The sequence below is a fragment of the Heterocephalus glaber genome, unplaced genomic scaffold, assembly GCF_053883595.1.
Source record: "Heterocephalus glaber isolate CG9 unplaced genomic scaffold, H.glaber_assembly_v1.0 deba00001556, whole genome shotgun sequence".
NCBI classification, from domain to species: Eukaryota; Metazoa; Chordata; class Mammalia; order Rodentia; family Bathyergidae; genus Heterocephalus; species Heterocephalus glaber.
The window spans coordinates 186,908-208,751 of record NW_028258347.1 but is presented as its reverse complement, the minus strand read 5'-3'; the positions used below and the strand labels follow the sequence as shown (position 1 = coordinate 208,751).

The 21,844-nt window shown below is 48.0% G+C and overlaps 1 protein-coding gene and 1 long non-coding RNA gene across 7 annotated transcripts in view; one reads left to right on the top strand and one right to left on the bottom strand.

Moving 5' to 3' along the window:
- Positions 1-21,844, bottom strand: part of Grhl2 (grainyhead like transcription factor 2) — a 136,404-nt gene that overhangs the window by 113,377 nt on the left and 1,183 nt on the right. The window contains exon 1 of one of the 6 annotated variants that reach the window (XM_087190754.1): positions 15,436-15,605. The exons of 4 other annotated variants lie outside the window; for them this stretch is intronic. Coding sequence is in view for 1 of the 2 variants with exons in the window: in XM_087190753.1 (XP_087046879.1) it covers positions 1,904-1,959 (56 nt within the window). In the remaining variant the exon portion in view is untranslated. Of the gene's footprint in view, positions 1-1,903; positions 15,249-15,435; positions 15,606-21,844 lie in introns of those variants that run through there. One more of the 6 variants, XM_087190753.1, reaches the window with a different exon arrangement.
- On the top strand, positions 17,251-19,439 carry LOC110350357 (uncharacterized). Its single transcript, XR_002396896.2, has 3 exons — positions 17,251-17,418; positions 18,045-18,243; positions 18,924-19,439. It is a non-coding gene; the product is annotated as an uncharacterized LOC110350357 (long non-coding RNA).

Genomic DNA, 21,844 nt, shown 5'->3' with positions numbered 1-21,844 from the left:
TGAAATACTCTGACCACTACTTCAATGCTAAGTCAACACCAAAATGATTAAATTTAAATACTATATTTTGAAAATTATTGGGCCGGGGATTTAGCTCAGTGGTTCTGGTGCCTGCCTTGCAAGCGCAAGGTCCGGAGTTCGATCCCTGGTACCAAAAAAAAAAAAAAAAAGAAAATTATGACACACTCTTCTAAGTATTTACAAGTGAAAGACTCTTAAAGGAAACTTTTTGAAAATAGAACTCAGTGATAAGATATGTAGCACACGTGGGGGTACAGATACATAGGAACTTAGAGGTCATTTCATAGCCTTAACTGCTTATATTGGAAACAAAAAGATGCCAAAATATAGCATGCAGTATGTTCAGAAAAATAATAGAATTAACCCAAAGAAAGTGGAAACAAAGATATAAGGATAAAAATAGAAATCAATCAAGTAAAGACACGCAGGAAAGAATAATTTAAGATGAAAATTGTATCTTTGAAATTGCAAAGAAAACTAACAGGTTGACAAAAATAAATAGCAGAAAAAATAAAAAATTTTTTAAAAAATAAAAAAAAATAGAAAAAGTGAAAAAGGAAACAATTTTGAAATGAGAGCATTATGAATCTTTTTAATAAATTTGAAAATAGACAAATGAAAATGTTTCTAGAAATATAATTAATCAAAATTAATTCAATTATTTGAAAAGAAAAAAACCAGTGACTCTCAGTGGAGAAGCCAAGCAGCTGCTTCCTTAGCCAAATGGGAAGGTGCAGCCTGGAGGAGGAGACAGAGCTGGCAAAGCCACGGGAGGGACAGGCGGCCTCACAGTGATGACCACGGTATTAGCCCTGTGAGAGCAGCCAAAGACTAGTGCGTGTGTGAAAAAACCAACCACCGACCCGACGGAGACAAAAATAAGAAGAACCAGCTTTCAGCCCTGCCCACTGTGTACCTTTCCTCTGTCACCTGGAGGCAGAGTCCTTGGGTTCCCGTACCTCTCACCCGCCCTGGGTACTGAGGATTAAAGCCAGGGCTTCCACGCTGAGCTACATCCCCAGCCCTTTTTAAAAAACCAAGTCATTGATTAAGATATTTATTTACAAAACTGGGGCCTGAACCCAGGGCCTTTTCACTGAGCTACACCCCCATTTAGGTATTTATTTATTTTTACATAGACTTTACCTTTTAGAGTAAGTTTAGCTTTAGCACTTTTTAATTTTTTATTTTGAAACACCCAGTCCCTAAAGCCTCAGCCTCCCAGAATGCTGGGATTACAGGCGTGTACCGTCACACCCAGTGCCTCTGAATTCCCTTTAGGAACAGATTTCTAACCAAGTGGCTGTGAAGGGAATGAGGTGCTGTGTGCATGGACCGACTCCCCGCGAGGGATGTAATCACTGTGCGCAGATAGCATGTACCAATAAAAACAAAATAAGAAATTTTTAAAAGAATAGATTTCTACTCTATGGACCCAAGCAGTCTGTAACCACGGAGTCGTTAGAAGAAAATGAAAGTCAAAAACTCAAGCCATTTTGTGCAACTTCAATTCCGAGCCCGGCGCCCTTGGCGCCCTCGGCGCTGGCGATGCCCACGGGCACGTGCGGCTGGTCGGTGTCCACGGGAGGACGGACATCCGCGTGGCGCCGACTCAGACCTCTTCAGGTACCACGGGGAAACAGGCCCGAAGTCTCTCCCGTCACGTGTCAACCCTGGAGGGATCGGCTGCTGGGCCAGCAGCCGGAGGGAGGCCGCACGCCGCACACCGCCCTGGGGAGGAGGCGACGGCGGGGCGCGTCCTCACTCCTGCCCGAACTCGCCCAGACCCACGGCGCCTCCCAGCTGTGCTAACCCAGAAGTCGATGGCCCAGCCTGGCGCCCCAAGTTCCTCCCGTGGGAAGGGTGTCGCTCACTCACTCACCCATGTGACATCCATGTGGTCATCACCAGAGTGCGCGCTGAAGCTAACAGCTGCATCCCACGGCTCACGTTGCGAGGTCTTTCCCACAGTAGGCGCCACCCAGTATACACTGCATCATGAAAGCTTTGTTTCTTTTTTCGTTTGGTATACTGGAGCGCCGCTGTTTAACCTCGAAGACTGAGATGAGATTCGCTCAGCACCCACTAAGGGCTCGGACTGCGCTGAGTACTCCAGGCCAGGACCCAGACGGCAAAGCCAGAGCCCGCCCGGCCCTGAGGAACAGGCGCGGGGCGAGGAGGGAACATGGGGACCGTAGGGGGCGCAGCTCTTCCCAGCCTCAGGGCGACGAGCACAGCGGCCCCAGCTGCCGCCCGGCTCTGAGCCCACTCCACGGACAGCACGGCCGGGACACTCCGCGCCGCCGCCCAGGGCTCGCTGAGCCCGCCCCAGACTCCTCTTCCGCCCGGGCTCAGACGGGCGGGCTCAGACGGGCCGGCTCCGGCAGCGCTGTCTCCTGGGTCAGCTCCCCGCTGGTTCCCCTAGAAAACTCCTGCGTCGCCTCCCAGGGTGTGAGCTCCATCCAAGAGCCCAGAGGGACGCAGGATCTAATCCAGATCAGAGGGGCTCTGTAGGACTGAGCCAGGACACACACGGGAAGAAAGAAGAATTAATCTGACGGGAGGAAAAGAAAGGGGGCGAAAGAGAGCACCCCAGGAGCAGCACCTGCAAGGCCCTGTGGCAGGCTGCATCTTCACCAGTGCAGGGACTAAATGGAGAACAATGTGGCTGAGCAATGTCACCCCAGCACCCAGGAGGGAGGCTGAGACAGGAGGGTCACCATAAGGTCAAGGCCAGCTTGAACTATATAACGAGATCCTGTCTCAGACAGCGAGCTGTGCCTGGTGAAATTTAAAACACAGGCAGAGAGCAGATCATGCAAAGGTTTTTAGTTAATTTTTAGGACTTTAAATTGGACTCTGAGTGCATGGGGTAGGTGTGCAGGGTATTTAGCAAAGAAACCTGATCAAATGTCTCGTGAAAAGATCATGGTGCCCACAGTGAACAGATTGAAAAGGAAAGAGGTTGCAAGAAACCAACAAGTAGGGCCGGGGATTTAGCTCAGTGGTGCTGCCGCCTCCCTCCTAAGGACAAGGTCCCGAGTTCGATCCCTGATACCGAAAAACAAAACACCAACAAGGAGGCTACTGAACAGGGCCAGGAGAGAGAAACTGAGGGTTGTTTCCTACATCATAAACAAATTTGCTTTCATGGGTTTTCCTTGATATTTCAGACTGCTTTTCCTTCCCTGAAGGCATTCAGTATGACGTTTTATTCTTCAGTCATTATGCCTTCACTTTCACCGTTGTCGTGTGCAAGTGAGTGCTATCTTTTGCTCAGTTTGTAACCTCACGGAGCTGTGAATTCGTTGATAGTCTTCAAAACAAACAATGCCATTCAACAGTGCAAACGTTAGTTCCGCCTCTACCTTTACTACACCGGGAACTGGACCGATTAAAGCTGTACACAAAACACATCTGCCCCATGGCTGTCCCTTCTAGGGACAGTAGGAAAGGGGGCAAATAAATCCGTTTCATTAGATAATAAATTGGATTGGGAGCTCTGGGGTAAAATGCTTGCCTCACATGTGTGGGGCTCCGGGTTCCGTCTCCAGCTCCACAAACACACATATGCACACACATTCATGGACACACACATGTGTACACACACATCCACATCCACACATACATACATCCACGGACACACATGTATGCACACATATATATATTTGATCTAAAACAAAATGCTGAGAATAATAAAAGTGAGTCAAATTTTCATTTGCCTGATTAAAATTTAAACGGGCTTCTGAGGGACCTATCAGAAAAAGTGAAAAATAACCATGTTTTTCTCATGGGGAGAACAGTTAGAAGTATTCAGAATCTGCTGGTTCTGGATCTGTATTTGTACTTCAAAAGTTCTAATTTAAAAAAAGTTTCTCAACAGTGAATAGAAGAAAAAAACCCTTTTATTGCATAGTATGCATATTTTGTGTATGCATGTGTTTTGATGTGTGTGTGTGTGTGTGTGTGTAACAAACCTGGGGCAGTGAGGGGTGTGGTGGGAACCGACAGGACTAGTATGGGAGGGACACTGAGGCCAGCGATGGGGCATAGATGCCACACTGTGCTGGTGACCACAGTTGAGGACTGGGACCAACAGCCACTGAGACCTGGGAGCCTGCAGCGTGGCTGTGTCCTGTAGTAACTGTGACAGGAAGCTTGACACTGTCACCCACAAGGATGGCAGAATGTGGCAGGGGTCTGGCAAGAGAGAAGGCTTTGTGTGGGTGTCACATCTGGGGGCTCTGGGAGGGAGCCGCTTCCTCATACAGATGGTTGCATAAAGCTGGGCAGGGTGGGGGCACATGCTTGTCATCCCAACAGTCGGGAGGCTGAGACAGGAGGATCACCATAAGTTTGAGGCCATGTGGGGTACACAGTGAGTTCAAGGCCAGCCTGGTCTACATAGCAAGACACTGTCTTAAAAATCCAGCAAAAAGAAGGGAAAGAGAGGCTGAGAAGGAAAGGGAGAGGGGCAGGGAGAGAGAGAGAGAGACAGAGACAGAGACAGAGAGAGAGAGAAAGATCAGTTAACAGGTAAATGTGTTGGGAGGCTGAAGCAAGAGGCTCAAGATGAGTTTAAGTTTAAGGGCAGCACGGGTTACATAACAAGTCCCTGTCTCAAAAATGGTAACAAAAACTCCTTAAATTTAATTTTAAAAATAAAATAAGCCACATGAAGTGGCACAGGCCTGTAATCCCAGCACTCAGAAGGCCGAGACGGGAGAATTGCTGCAAGTTTGAGTTCAGCTTGGACTATGTAGTGAATTCAAGGCCAACCTGGACCACATAGCAAAACCCTATCTCGAAAAACATCAAAATAAATACATGGACTCCTGAGAGTTTAAAAGTAACAAGAATTAACGCCCTCCCCCATGAAGCCTGGAGTGGCGACAAAGGCTTGCAGTCCCAGCACTTGGGAGACCAAGGCAGAGGATCCTGAGTTCAAGGCCAGGCTGAGCTACCGGGTAAGTTCAAGGCAGGCATGGGCTGGACATAGGAAGCAAGAGCCAGTCTCAAAACAATAACAATAAGAACTTCAATTCAATAAAAAAATGTTAAAAGGCCTACTCAGAGTTTAGAAATTTATCCACCACCCCAAAAATTAATGAAGAAAGACAGGTGTGGTGACACAGGCTTGTAACTCAGCACTCAGGAGGCGGAGGCAGAAGGATCCTGAATTCAAGACCAACCTGGACTATGTAACAAGACCCTGTCTTTAAAAAACAAACCAATAGGGCTGGGGATTTAGCTCAGTGGTTTCACTGCCTGCTGCACAAGTGCAAGGACCCAAGCTCAATCCCCCCATACCCAAAAAACCAACAAAACAAATCAAACAAAAAAAAATGGATGAACTGAATTTATTATTAAAAATAACAATATGACCCAAAGGTTATCCCAGGGATAGAAGTCACCTCAAAATCAAAAAATTAAAAAAAAGAATTTAGCTGAGCATGGTGGCACATGCTTGTAGTCCCCACACTCAGGAGGCTGAGGCAGGAGGATCATTATGAGTTCAAGGCTGGCCTGGACTACAAAGTGAGTTCAAGGCCAACCAGAACTACATAGTGAGACCCTGTTTCAAAAAACAAGCAAGCAAAAATAATAATTTATGTATGATTATCCCTATATTGAAAATATCAAAGAAAAAGCTCAATATGAAAAACCATCAGTCATAGCTGCTCTGAACTGATGTGTTTCCCAAATGCCTATGTTGAAATCTGATCCCCAGTGTGATGGTCGCCAGAGGTGGGGCCTTTGGAGGTGACACGGTCTCTGCGTGTGGTAGGGGGACCCCAGTGACCTGGCTTCCTTAGGAGAGGGGCGGGAAACCAGCCAGTCAGGAGCCCCTTGCCATGGCCGGACCTGTGGGCACCTGGCCCAAGTCGCCGCCTCCAGAGTCTGGGAATGGTTTTCCTGTGCTCACAGGCCCTGCCCTGGGTTCTTTCTTACAGCGGCCAGAAGGGGCGCAGATGGCAGCTAGGAACCCAGAGCGCCACCACGCCTACCACTGAGACACAGAGGCAGCCCTCCCCAGAAACCTCCTCCGTGTCCTACTCTCCAACATTGAACTTGGCATCCTGACTACTGAGATAGGAGAGAAAGAATCAAGAAATGTAAACATTAAGCCAGCCATGGCGGTGATGACCATCCCGACACTAGGAGGCTGAGGCGGGAGGACTGGAAGTTCCCACTCAGCCTGAGCAACTTGGAGACCAAGCAAGACCCTCTCTCAGAATTTAAAAAATGCCTGGGGATGTAGCTCAGTGTGGAGTTCTGGGCTCAGTCCTGACTACTACAGAAAAAGAAAACAAAAACCAAAAACAAGAGCTTCTCAAAGCCCAGATTATACTTAAGGCCGAAACCCTGAGGACATCATACAACTGTGCACTTTCAATCCTATTAGTGTGCGGCATTAACACTGCTCTGTAATGATAGGTTCATAGAATTAGAAATGAGAATAAAAATAAAAATTTAAAAATAAACATCATTTGCAAATGATACATTGTGTCTAGAATAACCTCCAAAGAATCAACTGTTACAAATAAAGCAATATGGTAAAGTGGTTAGATACAAAATAACATTTAAAACTTAAAACAGTTAATAAACTTGATAAAAATGCAAGATCTCTATGAAGCGATATTTTAATGATGCTGAGGAGTGTCAAAGATTTAAATAAATGGAGGGCCGGGGATTTAGCTCAGTGTGCATCTGCTTGCCCCCCAAATGCAAGGACCCGAGTTTGATCCCCTGTACCAAAAAAAAAAAAAATTATAAAAACAAAAAAACCAAAGATTTAAATAAATGGAGCAAAACATTCTTTATTCTCATAGGAATAAACAGTGTTAATAAGATGACAATTCTATACTACCATTATCCAGAAAATGTACTGTAGTCTCTTTTCTTCCTCTACCCCCAAAAGATTATTTTTTGAGAATAGAAGTTGATTTCATAGTTTGTATGAAAAAGGATGCAAAAATATGCAGGAAGATTTTAAAAAGAGCAGTGAGATAGCATTTTCGGACATCTAAACATTTTACAAAGTTAAATTTACAGTAAATAGATCAATGGAACAGAATTGGGATTGAGAAATGGTTCCGAATTCATGGAAGAACTTAATATATGGGAAGGGCTGGATTTCAGACACCTGGGGGAACACGTACTGGTTGACACATGATATTAGCACGGTCGGGTGGCCACCCAGAAAAACAATGAAGAAATCTGCCTAATTCTTCCTTCTCGGGTAAATGCCAGACAGACCCAAGCTCTCAGTGAGACAGGACAGGATAAAAGCGGTTGGGTGACGGGATGAACTGCGGCCGGGGTAGAGCTCAGGGCAGAGCTCGCCTCGCACACCCAAGGGCCTGGGTTCAGTCTTCAGCCGTTCCAAACAATTTCCGAGGAGTTTGTGTGAGAGAAGGTGTTCTCTACAGTTTTAGAGCTCAAAAAGGCTTCCTCCATAAGGCAGAAAATTAGAAGCCATTAATAAAACAGAACGAGACTAATGAATTTGGCTACCTAGAAATCAAAAACAGCTGCAGAGCGAAACTACAGCCCGGAACTACAGCACCGCTAAGCGACACACTGTGGTCAGCTATGGGCTCGCCTCTTAATACAGAGATGGTTGCTAAAGTCCGGCAAGAAAAGGGCAACGGTAAAAGGCAAAATAGGCAGAGAACATTAAGAGACACTTCACAAGACCAGAAATGCAGGTGGCTTTTAAATATATGAAAAGAACTAAAGAAATGGAAGTTAAAACAGCAGCCAAGACATAATTTCTCAAGTTGGCAAAAATTATAAAGACTGATTGCTCCATTGGTGTGAATGCTGTCTGCAGCAGCAGGCATTTTCAAATGTGATTGATTGGAGTATAAATTGAAGCATCATTTTGGAGAACAATCTGTCAAAAGTTACAATGTGCATCGCCTTTGCTTCAGAATTCCACTTCTACAAATTTATCCCTTGGCAACTCCTCTGCCCCTGGTATGGAACACCATGGAACCATGAAAAAGGTGATTCTGTATTATTGCCATGGAACAACTGAATTCTTAGACAGTATTTATAAAAGAGCAAGGTAAGACTGTATTTATAATAGAGCAAGGTAAGACAGTATTTATAATAGAGCAACGTAAAAATTTAAAAATTTTTCAAATACACAGACATTGATATGTGGCAGAATGCCTAGAAAAGCATGGGAGTATATTCAATGAACCATTAAAATTCAGTCAAAAGCTACAGGAGAGAATTATAAGGGATAGATATCTTTTATCTCCTTAAAATTCAGTTACTGTGTAATGAAACATATATTTTTTTAATATTTGTAAAAACCCAGTAAATTCCAGTAATAATAGTTATTCTAGAAAGTATTAAAAAAATCTTGATTTTCATGCCTATGAATTTTGGTAAAGGTGTGATTTTATAATAGTAAAAACTACAGTAACAACCTCTATGTAACTAAATGTAACTCAGTGATAGAGAATCTTTAACATATTTAAAGAAAAAATTCATAAAACCCTGGACAAATACAGAGTTAGTTTACAGAAATATGCACTGTGAACAATTACTCCAAGACTGCCCTTTATTTACACAGGATTTCATAGGCTTCATGGCGGGAGGTCATTAGTCGCACATTGCAAATGATGGACTTCTAATCATGCAATCTTCAAATTTCGAACTCAAGAACATTTGAAAAGTAGGAGAAAGTGTAGCATGAAATCCTAGACAATCTAAGAATGTGTTTAAAATAATGAGTTCAACTAAAAGTTTTTCTCTTTCATTGGTAGCTAAACTAATTAAGCTGAAATTTCCATTTCATACCTTTCTTCTGGAGCAATAAAGGGGAGTGATACAAAACATTAACCTTAGCAGGGAGACTGAAGAAAAAATGCCTAATAATTCACCAAATAGATTTCTGATTACTGCTGTTGGCTCCAGTGACAAATCCCTCACGGTCCTGGACCAGTGGTGGCAAACATGCAGCTCGAGTGCTGCAGCAGGCAGGCAGAGCCCGCTCTTCGATGACGTCACGGGTTGTATGAGTTGTTTTTTCCTAAACTAAAACCTCAGTATTCAGGTTTAATTGCAGTGCTGGCACTTCCTGAGAAGTAAGTGGGTTTAGGGTTGCAGTTTGGGCACTCGGTCTCTACAAGGTTCACTCACCATCCTGTCCTTGACACTTCAATGTTGCACCTCTGTTCAGAACAGCACATTGCTTCCAAAAGCTGCAACATGCCTCAGATGTTACCTTTACCTCCACAGGCAACATGCAGGTGGTAGAGAACAGACATGTTTTGACCTATGATTCTAAAACAGTTTTTAAGATATGAAGTCTAATTACAGGGCCCCGGAGATTTATCTTTGGAAAGTGAGTTCATTTTAAATAATCCCACTGTTTAGATAAACAACTAACACATTTCTTAACCACTAATAATAGGCATAAAAGACAATACATAAATAATAAGTAAATGTCAATGGATGCAAGCCTGACCAAAACCTGAGAAATGAGAAGCAATGTTTTCAAATCAAAATAAAGCAGCAATTTTGAAGAATTGCTGTCTGGCCTTGTTCTGCACCTGTCTCCTGTTCCCACAGTAATTACACTTCAGAGGAAGGTGCGTGTGCAATTGCAGTTTCCTCTGGGTTAGGTTTTCCCTAATTGCATCCTTAAGCCTTAAACTAGTAGCCTCCTTCCCAGGTGAAGTGCCAGCGCCTCACAGGTGCCGGGCTCGGGCTGCCTGCTGCTGTTTGCAGGACATGGGGTACTAGGGGAGTAGGCGTTGATGGCTCAGTGATGTGTGAGCCCCGAGCACACTCACAGTTGGCCTGTTTGGAGGTGTGGGTCCTCATCCCTTGACCAAGTTCCTGAAACTTCAAGTCTTTGACTGGGGACCCTGTGCTCAGTGACAAAAGATGCAGGCTGAGAATCAGGGTTGTTCAGCTGGACACCATTAACAGACTCTTTTTATAGACTGCAAACCCCCCATGGCTTAACGCTACCAAACCCAAGGGCTTTTAAGATCCCAAAAGACAGCCAAGTGAGGTTGTACTGTAATGCCAGCACTTGGGAGGCTGAGGCAGGAGGGTTGGAGCAAGTTCAAGCCCAGCCTGGGCTCCTTAATGAGTTTAAGATCAGCCTGAACTACATAGCAAGACTGTCTCAAAAAAATGCACGAAGCTTGACTAACATTGAAAATACAATTTGAGGAGGGGATCAGTGAGAGGCACTGTTTAGCATGGTCAAAGTCATGGGTGGGACCCCTACCTTCAAACAAACGAAGATAGAAGGAAGAATGGAGGGAGGGATGGAGGGAGGGAGGAAAATACATCTTGGATGCATGGAAAAAAGAACTGCATTTCAAAACAGGTTGCCACTTTTAACCAATCGAATTGGCAAGGATGGGAAAGAGGATGAACCGGTGCGGGGCGGGCGGGGGGAGTATGGACTCCACCTTGTTAAGCAGTGTCATCAGGAGAGTCACTTAGGTGAGGACATCTGAGTGGCACTTTGGAAAAGCAAACCAAATGTCTCCAAAAAGTGCATGTTTTTTGGTCAGGAACATAGTTCCGAAGTGCATAAAGATTTAGTTATGCGTGTAACTTCTTAAATATTGACTTCAGTAAAAAACGAAATCTAAATGCACAACAGAGAAATGATTAAATAAATTTAAAAGGCCTATTAAAAATATGTCAGAATGGAAAACAATCTATAGTAAATACCAGTTCAAAAACTCAGTTACGGGCTGGGGATTTAGCTCAGTAGTTCCGCCGCCTGCCTCACAAGCAGAAGGCCCCGAGTTCAATCCCCGGTACCAAAAAACAAAAACAAAAACAAAAACAAAAAACAAAAACTCAGTTACTACTCAGTATATAAATCACCATCCCATTTCTTCGCCAGTGTATTTGCAGGTACAAGTGTAGAAAAAGGAGTGAAAATACAGATTTCAAAATGTGACAAGGTTAATATCTCTGAGTGGTAGAAGACAGCTATTTCTAGATTAAGTACGAACTAACTTCCTCTTACAAGGCCTTCTAAATCACCCAAAAGAAAGACTAAAAGAAAGGAAAAGTTTTAATGAGTTATGTCTATGGGGTATCCAAACTTTCAGTATTTGAAAGGAACAAAAGGACTCACACAGAGAAAAACAATAGCGTTGACGTACAACACGAACCCGTGAACGTCTTTTGAGTCATGAACTCAACTTGGAGGAAGTGATAGCCAGAAATTCAGCCAAAAGTCGATAGTTTTAGGTGTACAAGGTCTCACAAGTCAAGGGCACAAGTGTGAACACCCTGGCTGCTTTCAGTGAGTGATGAGAACAAGCCACGGCCAACACGGGGGGCAGCTGCACAGATGCCGGAGGCACTCTGGGTGGATGCCCTCAGGAGGCACAGTCCTCAGCCTTGTGGGACCAGGACCAGAGCCACACCTTCCCTGAAGTCAGACCTCCTGGTGCACACCTGTCATCCCCGCACTCTGGGAGGCTGAGGCAGGAGGATCGCAAACTGAAGTCCAGCCTGGGTGACTTAGAGACCTAGTGAGACCCTTTCTCAAATAGAAAATAATAAAGGTTGGGGATGTACCTTGGTGCAAAGGGCCTAGGTTCAATCCCCGGTACAGCCAAAAGAAATAAATAAAAATCTTTATTCAAAAGAAAACACAAGCCAGGTATGGTGGCACAGGCTTGTAATCTGAGCACTCCAGTGGTTGAGGCAGGAGCACTGCTGGGAGTTCAAGGTCAGCTTGGACTACATAGTGAGAGGCCCTGTCTCAAAAAACAAATAACACAAAAACATAAAAGGAAACATAAATCACTGCAAATCTGGGAAAATGTTTAACTTCATCAATTATTAAACTACAAATTAAAATAAAATTGCATTATTTTTTGCTGTTCAAATAGATGAAAAAAAAGTAATTCTCATTCACTGGCGAGGCTGTATAAGAAAGACACCCTCAGGCACTGTTGGGAGAACATAAACAATTACATCTTTCTAGAGGTCCTTTTCAATTGTGTATCAAGGACTTAAAAATGTTCCTGTCTTTCATTCTCATACTCCCAGAAATCTATTCTAATGAGTAATAGACTGATACAAAGACTTATGAATAAAGCTGACTTATTATATGAAAGCTGAAAACAATCTAAATGTTAAAAACAGGTGACGGTAGACTTCATCTTTATGGGCTATAATGAGGAGTACTTCAGACTGGTAAAATGCCAGTAAACGGAGCTTTGAGTGGAAAATGCACACTGGTGTAAACAAGGTCAGCCTTGATTTGCTTAGTCTTTTATAACCACATTCAGAGACTGTATCACGTTTCACATACAGAAACTGTAAGAAAACACACAAAGCATTCACAGGGTGCCAGAATTATGACTGATTTTTCTTCCCTGTACTTTTCTCTGGTCTCCATTTTTCCTCATGAGCACTTATATTTTCACAACTAGAAAAAAGGCTCCCCGAGAAATGCTTCTTAAAAAGCAAAACAGATGCAAATACAAAGCTGTACCCCAAAACAGCTGCATTGAAGGCAGCCAGGACGATCCCATCAGGTCACTTGGAGGGGACCCAAAATGGCAGGCTGGGGACCGAGGAGGGAGAGGAGTGGAAGAGATGAAGAAAGAATGAGGGTGCTTGTGGACGAGCTCCCGGCAAGGGATGGACCATCATGCCGAAAACACAGACTAATACAAAACCAGCAATTTGCTAAATTACCCGTCCAGCACACGATGCGATGCCAAGCCCAGAATCACAAGAGCACTTCCAGCTTCTTCCATATGCAGGGACAGCGGGTACAGGGCCACCACACCCACCCCGGCCAGAAAAAGTCGTGGCGCATCCACGGGAGCCAGATGCATCCTGGGGCCCGAGCGCCTGGCTGCATCACTGTTCAGGCAGGAGGCAAGGACGGGGAAGCAAAGGGTGACACTGTCATCTCACCCTTGGGATGCTGGCAGTGGTATAGGAATTGTGTCCCCAGGTGGTTGGGCAAGCTTGTGTTTATTTATATTTATTTATGGTACCAGGGATTGAACTCAGGACCTTGTGCTTTCGAGGCAGGCGGCGGAACCACTGAGCTAAATCCCCAGCCCAAGCTTGTGTCTTTGTGTGGCTGAAGACACCACAGCCCACCATCTCACAGGTCTACTAAAAGCTAAGCAAAAGAGTAGGAATAAGACGAAGACTGCTGAAGAACGTACGCCTTTATTCAGACTCTCAGCCTGCACGGAACATAACCAGTTCTCAAAAATACAAGTACAGCGTCTGAGACGGCATAAACTTCTGGATGGAGGATCCTAGAGAAAGGTAGGAATGGGAAAGATGGGGCGATTGCAAACCTCACTTTTGAACACGCAACTATAGAGCATAACTACGAGTTTTTATTCTGCAGATTCTGCTGATTCCTACAGCCAGAGACTGCTTTAGTTGGGTTCTCATCTTATAGAAGTTTACTTCCTGTTTTTTGCAGTAATAGGGATTGAAAACAGCCTAGGCAAGAGCTCTACTACCACTGAGCAGCGTCTCCAGCCCTTTTTACTTTGGGACAACATCTTGCTAAATTGCTCATGAACCAGTGATGCTCCTGCCTCAGCCTCCTACTAGCTGGGACTCTAAGTGTGCACCACCACGCACGCCCCGCCTCTTCCACTTGAGTTACGCCTGGGTAATTCCGAAGGGCCAGTTTCTTCAATGCGTTCGCATGGTGTACTTTGTGTTCCCTGCGGTGGGGGCCCTGGACAGGCTGATACGCAAGCCTTGGTGCGACAGAGCTTCCTGATGCTGCCCACAGCGACAGACCAGGCTGCACACCAGCTTGCTGAGGTGGATGAGTCACAGGCTCAGCCCCTGGGCAGAACGAGTCTGTCATGGAAACATTAGTTGGTAAGAACGTCAAAAAAACTCAAGACTTGTCTACGCCGCTTTCCACTTGGAAAGGAAGTCAGAGCCCGGCTTCCCATGCCGCAAAAGGACTGAGAGCGGCTGAAGCCGAGCCCCGGGGTCCCGAGGACGTCAGGGTGGAGTCAGGGCGTCACGCAGCACCCGAGGGTCGGAAGGGGAGAGGAGAGGCTCTGTGTGCGTCCCTGCATGTTACTCAGGGTGCGCGTGTGCTGCTTTTCAGCATCTCCATGGCACAGTGGCTGTTTTTACAAACGAGCTCTAACCTCCTCCTTAATGGCGAGGGCACTGCGGACTCACTGCAGCGAACAGGACAACGCCGACAGGCACAGGGAAGGCCCAGAAGTGTCTACGCCTCGCGCAATCGCGTGCTCCCCCACCGCACAGAAGCCTGCTGCAGAGCTCTGAGGCTTTCTCCCAGCACAAATGCCTTTTCCCTAATGTGACTTAGATGCTGCTTCGGGCCCCTCCGCTCCCTGAGCTGTGATTTCCTGCACAGACCCTCTGTGCCCAGGCATTGAGGGTTTTCTGATTTTGCACTTTCTAAGCTAATGCTATCCTTACTTCCTTCAGGTAAATCCCTGAAGTTGGAATCCGGGTGCTCAGGAATAGACCCACTCCAGTCAGCCCCAGTTCCCTTCCAGAAAGTTTGAAGTCGTTTATAAACTTTCACTGTGGGTGTTTTCCCCAAACCCAGTTCAGTCAATGTGGGCCACCTTCGCAGGGGAATCTGGAGGCTCCTATATGTAACCTGTGTTCCTTGGATTATTACAAGGCTAAGTGTGATTGCAAATGCTTGTTAGCCCCTTGTAGCACATGTCTGAATTGCCCTCCCCTCTCTGCGACCACATTGCAACTGTGGCATTTGTCTTTTATCAAAATATGGAAGATATACATATTTTTTTAAAGTATACACAAAGACTCCAAAACATCTAAAAGATTAATTGAAAGCCTGGCATGCAAGCAGTACATAAAATTTGACTTAATCAAAATTCTTTCAACACCAGAACCTTCCCAGGCTACCGAGCAGAGAAAACCAACTTCTCCAACTTCAGCTCTTCATTCGGATAGGGTAGCAGGGGAGGAGATTTTATTCCTGACCTAAATGAATGACAGTTTGTGTCACAAAATGGAATAATGTGTCAGCTTGTGCTTGAGCCGAAGCCCTGGTGGGTGTCCTTACCTTCACATCATTCCATACCTCTTCTGGGGGCTCCGCAGACTAAGGGTGGGCCAATGCTTTCTGACAGTGAAGGCTCTGGAATTACGCTTTACCAACAGGAAGAGTAGTGAAAGGGAGGAGCAGGTGGATAAGGGGGCAAAGGGGGGGGGAGGAGGAGGAGCAGGAGGAGAAGGGAGGAGCAGGAGGAGCAGGAGGAGGAGGAGGAGGAGGAGGAGAAGGAGAAGGCCACAGAGGAGCCACCCCAAGCTTCCCAGCCCCAGTCCCACCACTGTCCCCTCCGCGGTCCGCAGGCCCTCCCAGCCTGTCCCCGCCAGGCTTTGTGTCCGTCCAGTCACTACCTGGGCCGGTGGGAAGGGGAGGGGCTCGTGGACAGGACACTCCTCGGGCCTGTCACCGTCCCTCCTGCAGCTCGGCCGGAGGAGACAGCACCTGGGGAGGCGATTCTCCTCAGAGATCGCCTTCTTCGGCTCCATTTTCCAGATGAAAAACCCCGAGAAAGGAGCGGCGTCTGGGCTCAGCTTTGCTGCCTCATGGGCAACACAGAAGGAGCCACAGCTACTTTGTCGCTGGCTTCTTTGAGAAGTTAGATCCCCTAGGTGCAGGGGCGGGGCTGACGGATGTCGCAGAAGCGCAGTGCGGTCCTTCTGCGGCGAGGGCTGAACTGAGACCCAGAACAATGAGGTGGGAGGAAGGTCCATTTCGCCTCGGCCTGCAGCCACCGCGCCAGGCCGTTCACAGACCCGCCCTGCTCGGCAGGTAAACAGCGCTCCCCCGCCCCGCGCCTACGGAGAGAAAGCCAGTTTGCTTCTCCAGGCTGCCCGGGTCCAAATCGAGCCGCACAGGAAGACCCGGGAAAGACGTTTTCCTTTTGAAACTTTCAGCTCCAAATCCTAAACTTGGTGCCAGCGTGGCTGCCGTGATCCTCAAGGTTTGTCCGGGCTGGAGCATTCCAGGCTTCGAGTTAAAATCAAAGCCAGCTCCCCGGGAAGCGAGCCAGTCACCCCAGCCGGACCCGGCTGTGCGGCCGGAGGCTCCACGGAAGTTCCTCCGGCCTCTCCTCTGCTCCCCACTTCACCTCCACCTGGCGCCCTCTTGGAAAGGCCTGGGGCGGGGCTGGGAGTGTATGGAGCTCGGTGCTACAGTGCTTGCATGCACAGCACAAAAGCAAACAAAAACCCAAAGACCGCATTCCAGTCCACGGTTGTTTAAAAACGCACAGCCTGTGGCCCTCGGAGTTAGCTGTATTGGGCTTCGGAGGAGATGCAAGTGTATCTACCAGAATCCAGGCAGCCAGGCTCGCTTTCCCTTTCTGCCGGGAGGCGGCTGCATTCGCACTTGTAAAGGAAGCGTTTCCCTGGGAGGGAGTGAAATCAGATCACTTAACCGTGCACCCCACAAAGCTCTGGCCAGGTCATTACAAAGTAAAACAGGGCCCTTCGCAGCGGCAGTTGCTGTCCCTGGATCCCCATTCAAATGCACCAGCGAGCTCCACAGCCCAGACTTCTAGGACGAGGTGAAAGCCCCTGAAATGTACCAGCGTTTCTGGAATTTTCCATGATAGGCCCAGAGTGCGTGTGCAGCTGGTATTGGATGAGGCAACTCAGATCCACCGTGTGTACAATGTTACTACTGCTCAGCACTTCCAGATTTCTTCCCCACACCCTGGGGCGCTGGGGTTGGGGTTAAAAACCCCCGAGGAAGAGGAAGGCTTCCTTACTTAGCTTATCCCGTGACGGCCCAGTCCTGCTTACCATTTACTATGAAGCAGCTCAAGCAGGGCTGGGGGGTTAGTGTTTGCCTAGCGTGCTCGAGGCCCTAGGTTGACACTCAGCACCACAAAAAGGAGCAACGTGCAGCAGGAAAGGTGCCTCGCGGCTGGGAAGGTAGTGTGTGGTCTAGCACCACAAGTGCAAGGCCCTGGATGTCCCCAGTACACAAAATAAAGCAAAACGAAACATGTACAACATGTACTAAGGGGAAAATAAAAAGGATCGACCGAGGAGCCGGGGCGTCTCTAATTAAGGAACCCGCAGGCCGGGGGCCGCAGAGTCAGTGGGCTCTGGGAAGCCGGAACGTGAAGGCCCTGAAGCCGGGACTCTCCCCCGTAGGCGCCGTCACTAAGCAACGCACCAGTCCCGGGGCAGAGCAGATTCCGCCGCAGCCTGTCGCTGCTCGCTGGGGAATTTTTCCAGCACTGCTGTGCCAAGCCGGCCACTCCCTGGATTCAGCGGAGGCCGGTGTGTGCCGAGTCCCCGGACACCGACCAGGGCCCTCCTTACTCTAAAAGCCCTGGCATTCATTCCTCGGGGGAGTCAGACGGGGTGAGGTCACCCTCGGCCACCAGCTGACCTGCAGGCCGGAGGCGGCGCGGAATCCTGGGGCTGCGCACGGAGGGAAGGAGTGTGCCCCCCCCCCCGCCCCTGAGAGCTCTCTGTGGGTCTCCACGCCCACTCGTGATAGGGCAGGAAAAGCGCCGGCAAGGGACAGGCAGGGAAAGGGGAAAGCAGCGGGGAGGGAGGCCCTGCTGGTTCAGCACCGAGGAGGAGGGGGGGGGGGAAGGGAAGTAGCGCTACTGAACCCCCAAGCGTTCAGTTTCTAACCTGGAATTCATACCTAGTTAGACCAAAGCCGTGAAGAACCGAAGCAGTTGCCTCAATTACCCAAGAATTTTTAAAAAATAAATCGGACAATTTAACGTACAATAATTCTTAATCAATTATACTTTGTTGGGTTGTTTTTGTAGTGCTGCAGATGGTGCTGAGCAAGTGCTCTACCACTGGGCTTCATCCCAGTCCTTTTTTTCCTTTAGAGACAGAGTCTTGCTAGGTTGCCCGGGTTGGCTTAGAACTTGTGATCGTCCAGCCTGAGAATCTCAAGCAGCTGGGATTACGGGTGTGGACCACTGCACTCAACTATAGATTCCTACATTTCCTTTTTTATTTTGCAGAGTCTAATAGATGGTCATCCTATCCCATCGTGTCACCAAGGGCCAATACCGCATTGGAGCTCTTCACCTGTGACGAGATGCGGCAAATAGAATCTGAACTCAGTGGCATGACTGTCCTCAGAAGAATGAACGCTACTTTTTAGGTTCCAGTGTGTAATCTGAGGGGCCAAGCTGGCTTCTAACTGCACCCAGCTGCCAGGTGAGCAGGGTCTGGCCAGAAACACAAGCTTGGGTACCACCACGTTAAATCAGGTCTTTAGCAGCTCTGGGCACACAACAGGTCAGAGGAGCCCTTCCCGAAGGGGCTGCTCCACAAAACATGACAGCATGGTGAGGACGAAGATAGTCAAATTAGTTATCTCAGGAGGTGCTCACCTAGAGGTAGCATAAGATAAAGAAAGGCCACAGGTTTCATTTCATTTATACACTGGCTGTGTGCAGAAAATGGCGCAGAAATTGTCTTCATCATGTAAAGTACTGTGGAGTACTTCTGTAGCTGACCCAATCTTTAGGCATAGCTGGGATGAACCTTAAGTGCAGATTCCCTGAGCTCTGTCCTAGAGAATCTGATGCATCCCCTCTGTGATGGGGCTGAGATGTCTTCTCTGTAGATTATCAGTTGCTTCAGGTAATATTTTTAGAATCAGGCAAGTTTGGGGCCAGGGATTTAGCTCAGTGTTTCCGCCGCCTGTCTCGCAAGCGCAAGGACCTGAGTTTGATCCCTGATACCAAAAAAAAAAAAAAAAGAATCAGGCAACTTTGAAAAGCAATTATTGAAGGGCTTCCTTAATGAGTCCTAGTATTGAGCACACATGTAATTATCTTCACTTGTCTTTATTAGTCAGATTTTCATGTTGTTTGGCCTTTTCTTATTTCTAGGTGGGTTGCCTCTCTCTACCAGTTCCCTTCATGATGAGAAACTAAGCCACACATGCCCTGTCCTGTCTCCCAGACACACTGATGAGTCCATGTTGCCTGATGGACAAAGCTTCAGAAGCTGGACAAGAGCAACAGAAAGCAAGAGGCGTGAGCTTCATTCTGCACATAGTACAGTCCTGGGGCGGCTGCTAAAGGGGGTTGGGGAAGCGGGGTAACAAGCACACCCTTGTAGTTTGTCCATCTTCTCCACCCTAACTCCTTGGGCTCTTCCAACATGTGTGCATCTAGCCACCTTTGAAACAGGAAGCAGGCAAGATCTCATCCATTGTAGGCAACACAACACCAGGCCCAAAGGAGTATTAAATGAGTGGTACTGGGGTAGGACACAGGAAGTATTGCTGGTTCTTTATTTCCTCATTGAGTACAATATTATCACCTTGTGGCTGCTAAGCATTCATAAGCATAATTTTTCTGTTTTTGAGTGCTCTGATGAATAAATAAATACATAATAAAGAACTGATTGCAGTGATTTACTTGATGGCACTATCATCATCTGCCTCTGATCCACCTCCACTGGGCATCTTCCCAGGCCTAGAATGTAGGAAGCATGCTCACCTCAGGCCCTTTGCACTGCTCTTTCAGCTTCATAGAACACTCCCTGGGTGTCTTCAGGGCTCCCTGTCTCTCTTCTTTCAGGTCCACAGTCACAGTCATCTCATAAGAGGCTGTCCTGGCTCCCCATTAACGCTCAGTCCTGCAGGATTCACTAGGTATTTACTCTCTGGTGGATTTGCTGGCTGCTTCCCCCTTATGCACCGGAATGTGAGTGCCCTGAGGGCACTGCCCACATCCTATTCCCAGAAACTCTCAACACCAGCAGTGGTGCCCAGGGGACAGTGGCATCTGACACGTTTGCGGGCAGCAAGAGTGGCAGTGTGAGTGGCCAGGGAGAGATGATGACCGCCGATGCCTGTGGTCTTGGATATTCTGAACAGCACCACGGAAGTGACACGCACTCAACAGGAAGTGCAGAAAGTTTACTTAGGTGGACGCCCTGCACCCGGCTGCCGGAACAGTTAGAGCTTGAAACTTTCTGAGTAACAGCAGAGCTCCTTCAGCTAAAGCACACAAAATAACCAAAAGTAACTGTCCTTGGCAAAAAAGGGGGTGGACAGGGAGAAGTGGACATTTTTCACGATCTGTCTTGTAGTTTTACAAACTTTTCGCAACTATTGTGGGGTTTTTGTAATGCTAGACATTATCGTGTTGTCTTAAATTGTCTGCTTCTGGCTCACCTTCTGCTACAGCGCAAGCCCCATGAGGATCCAGACCACCTCAGATATACTATTTTCTCCTATAATGCCTATCTGAGCGTGTTGTAAATAGCAGGGAATCAAAACCTATATTTACCTGCTGAAATCAAATGTTATCAAATGTTACACACTCGAGCTTCCTTGCATATATTTTACACATTTTGGCAGCAAGAGTTTCTCATGTATTGCTTGCCTATACACATGCTTGTTGACAGATCACAAATCTTCATAAAAATTTAAGGCGGAAGAGTAGAGCATTTTAAAATATGTACAAAGACAGAATGTCCTAAACACTTTGCTTTAATGAGCGATAGCATCAGCGGGGTGGAACATAAAAAGCAGAACGTTTCCATCTGAAAAGTCCACACCAATAAAAAGATGGTATTCGTCAGTGCACACTGGCTGGCCGGAAACACCTTCTGAGGCTCAGACTCCCTCCCTCGATCTTACTGAGGCTGTGGGACGCTGCGGTTGCCTTTCCAATTCTGTGCACTACGCACACGAGGCCTGCAGGGAGGACTGACCAGGAAGCTGCGGCCTCCGCTCAGCCTTTTTCCGGAGCGTCCGCCCTTCGACCTGCTTCGCAATTGGCGCTGGCCGACATCCACTCCTCTAAGGCTCTGCATCTAACCCGGAGCCCTTCCGCAGCGACCTCGGACCTCTGCGCCCGTCCCCATCCCTGCCAGGCCTTCATTTAAGAAAACTAAACTAGAACTCGCAAAAGTGTTCAAGAAGTCATGCAGTGCTTGTGACAGGCAGAGGCAGAAGTCCGACCGTGGGTCTCCCTATTACTTTGCCCGGGATACAAAACAGTCCTGGAAAGCAGGAGCAGGTGACAGGCTCTCAGGAACTGCGAGGCCATTACCGAAACGGCGAGGCGGTGCGGCATGGCGAAGCCAGCTTGTTTGTCCTTATCGGAGCTAGGTACGACTCGGTTAAATAAAAACCGATCCACTCATAAGGAATTCGAGTCGTGGTGTAGCACAAACCGAAGCAAACTAAATGTCCATTGAGTGATTAATTAAGGTAGATCTGCAGCCACTTTGGACACGAAGACCAAACCGAAACAAACCAAAACAAAACCCAGAAGCTTTGGCCTTGGCCAGCTCAGTTGAATGCAGCCAGGCCTTGGCCCCTGTGCCGCCTGAAGCCCTCTGGGCGTGGAACACCCCTTGCTCCCGCGGGCCTGGACAGGCAGCCGGGTCCCCTTCCATCGGGGCACCGGCGAGCCCGGGCTGTGACAGCCGTGCTCTCGGGGTCGCTGGGCGACACGCGGGCCTCCCTCCCGTGCCCCCGGGCCTCGTGGAGCCCAGCCGGCCTGGCCCGGGCGCCAGGCGGAGGCGCCCTCGGAAGGAGCCCGGTGGGCGCCGGAGGGCTCCAGGGCGCAGAGGCGGCCCCCGCGCTCCCCGCGTTCCTACCCAGCGGCAGGCCGGAGCAGGCGGGGAGTCCCGGGTTGGACCCGAAGGGCCGAGCCGCCCTCGCCCCACCTCCCGGCCTCACAAAGCAGCCTGAGGCGAGGCCACCAGGCCCGGGGGGCGGGGGTGGGGGTGCCCGAGGGTTCCGCGCGGTTCCGGCCGCCGTGCGCCCCGGTGCGGGCCTCGAGGCGGG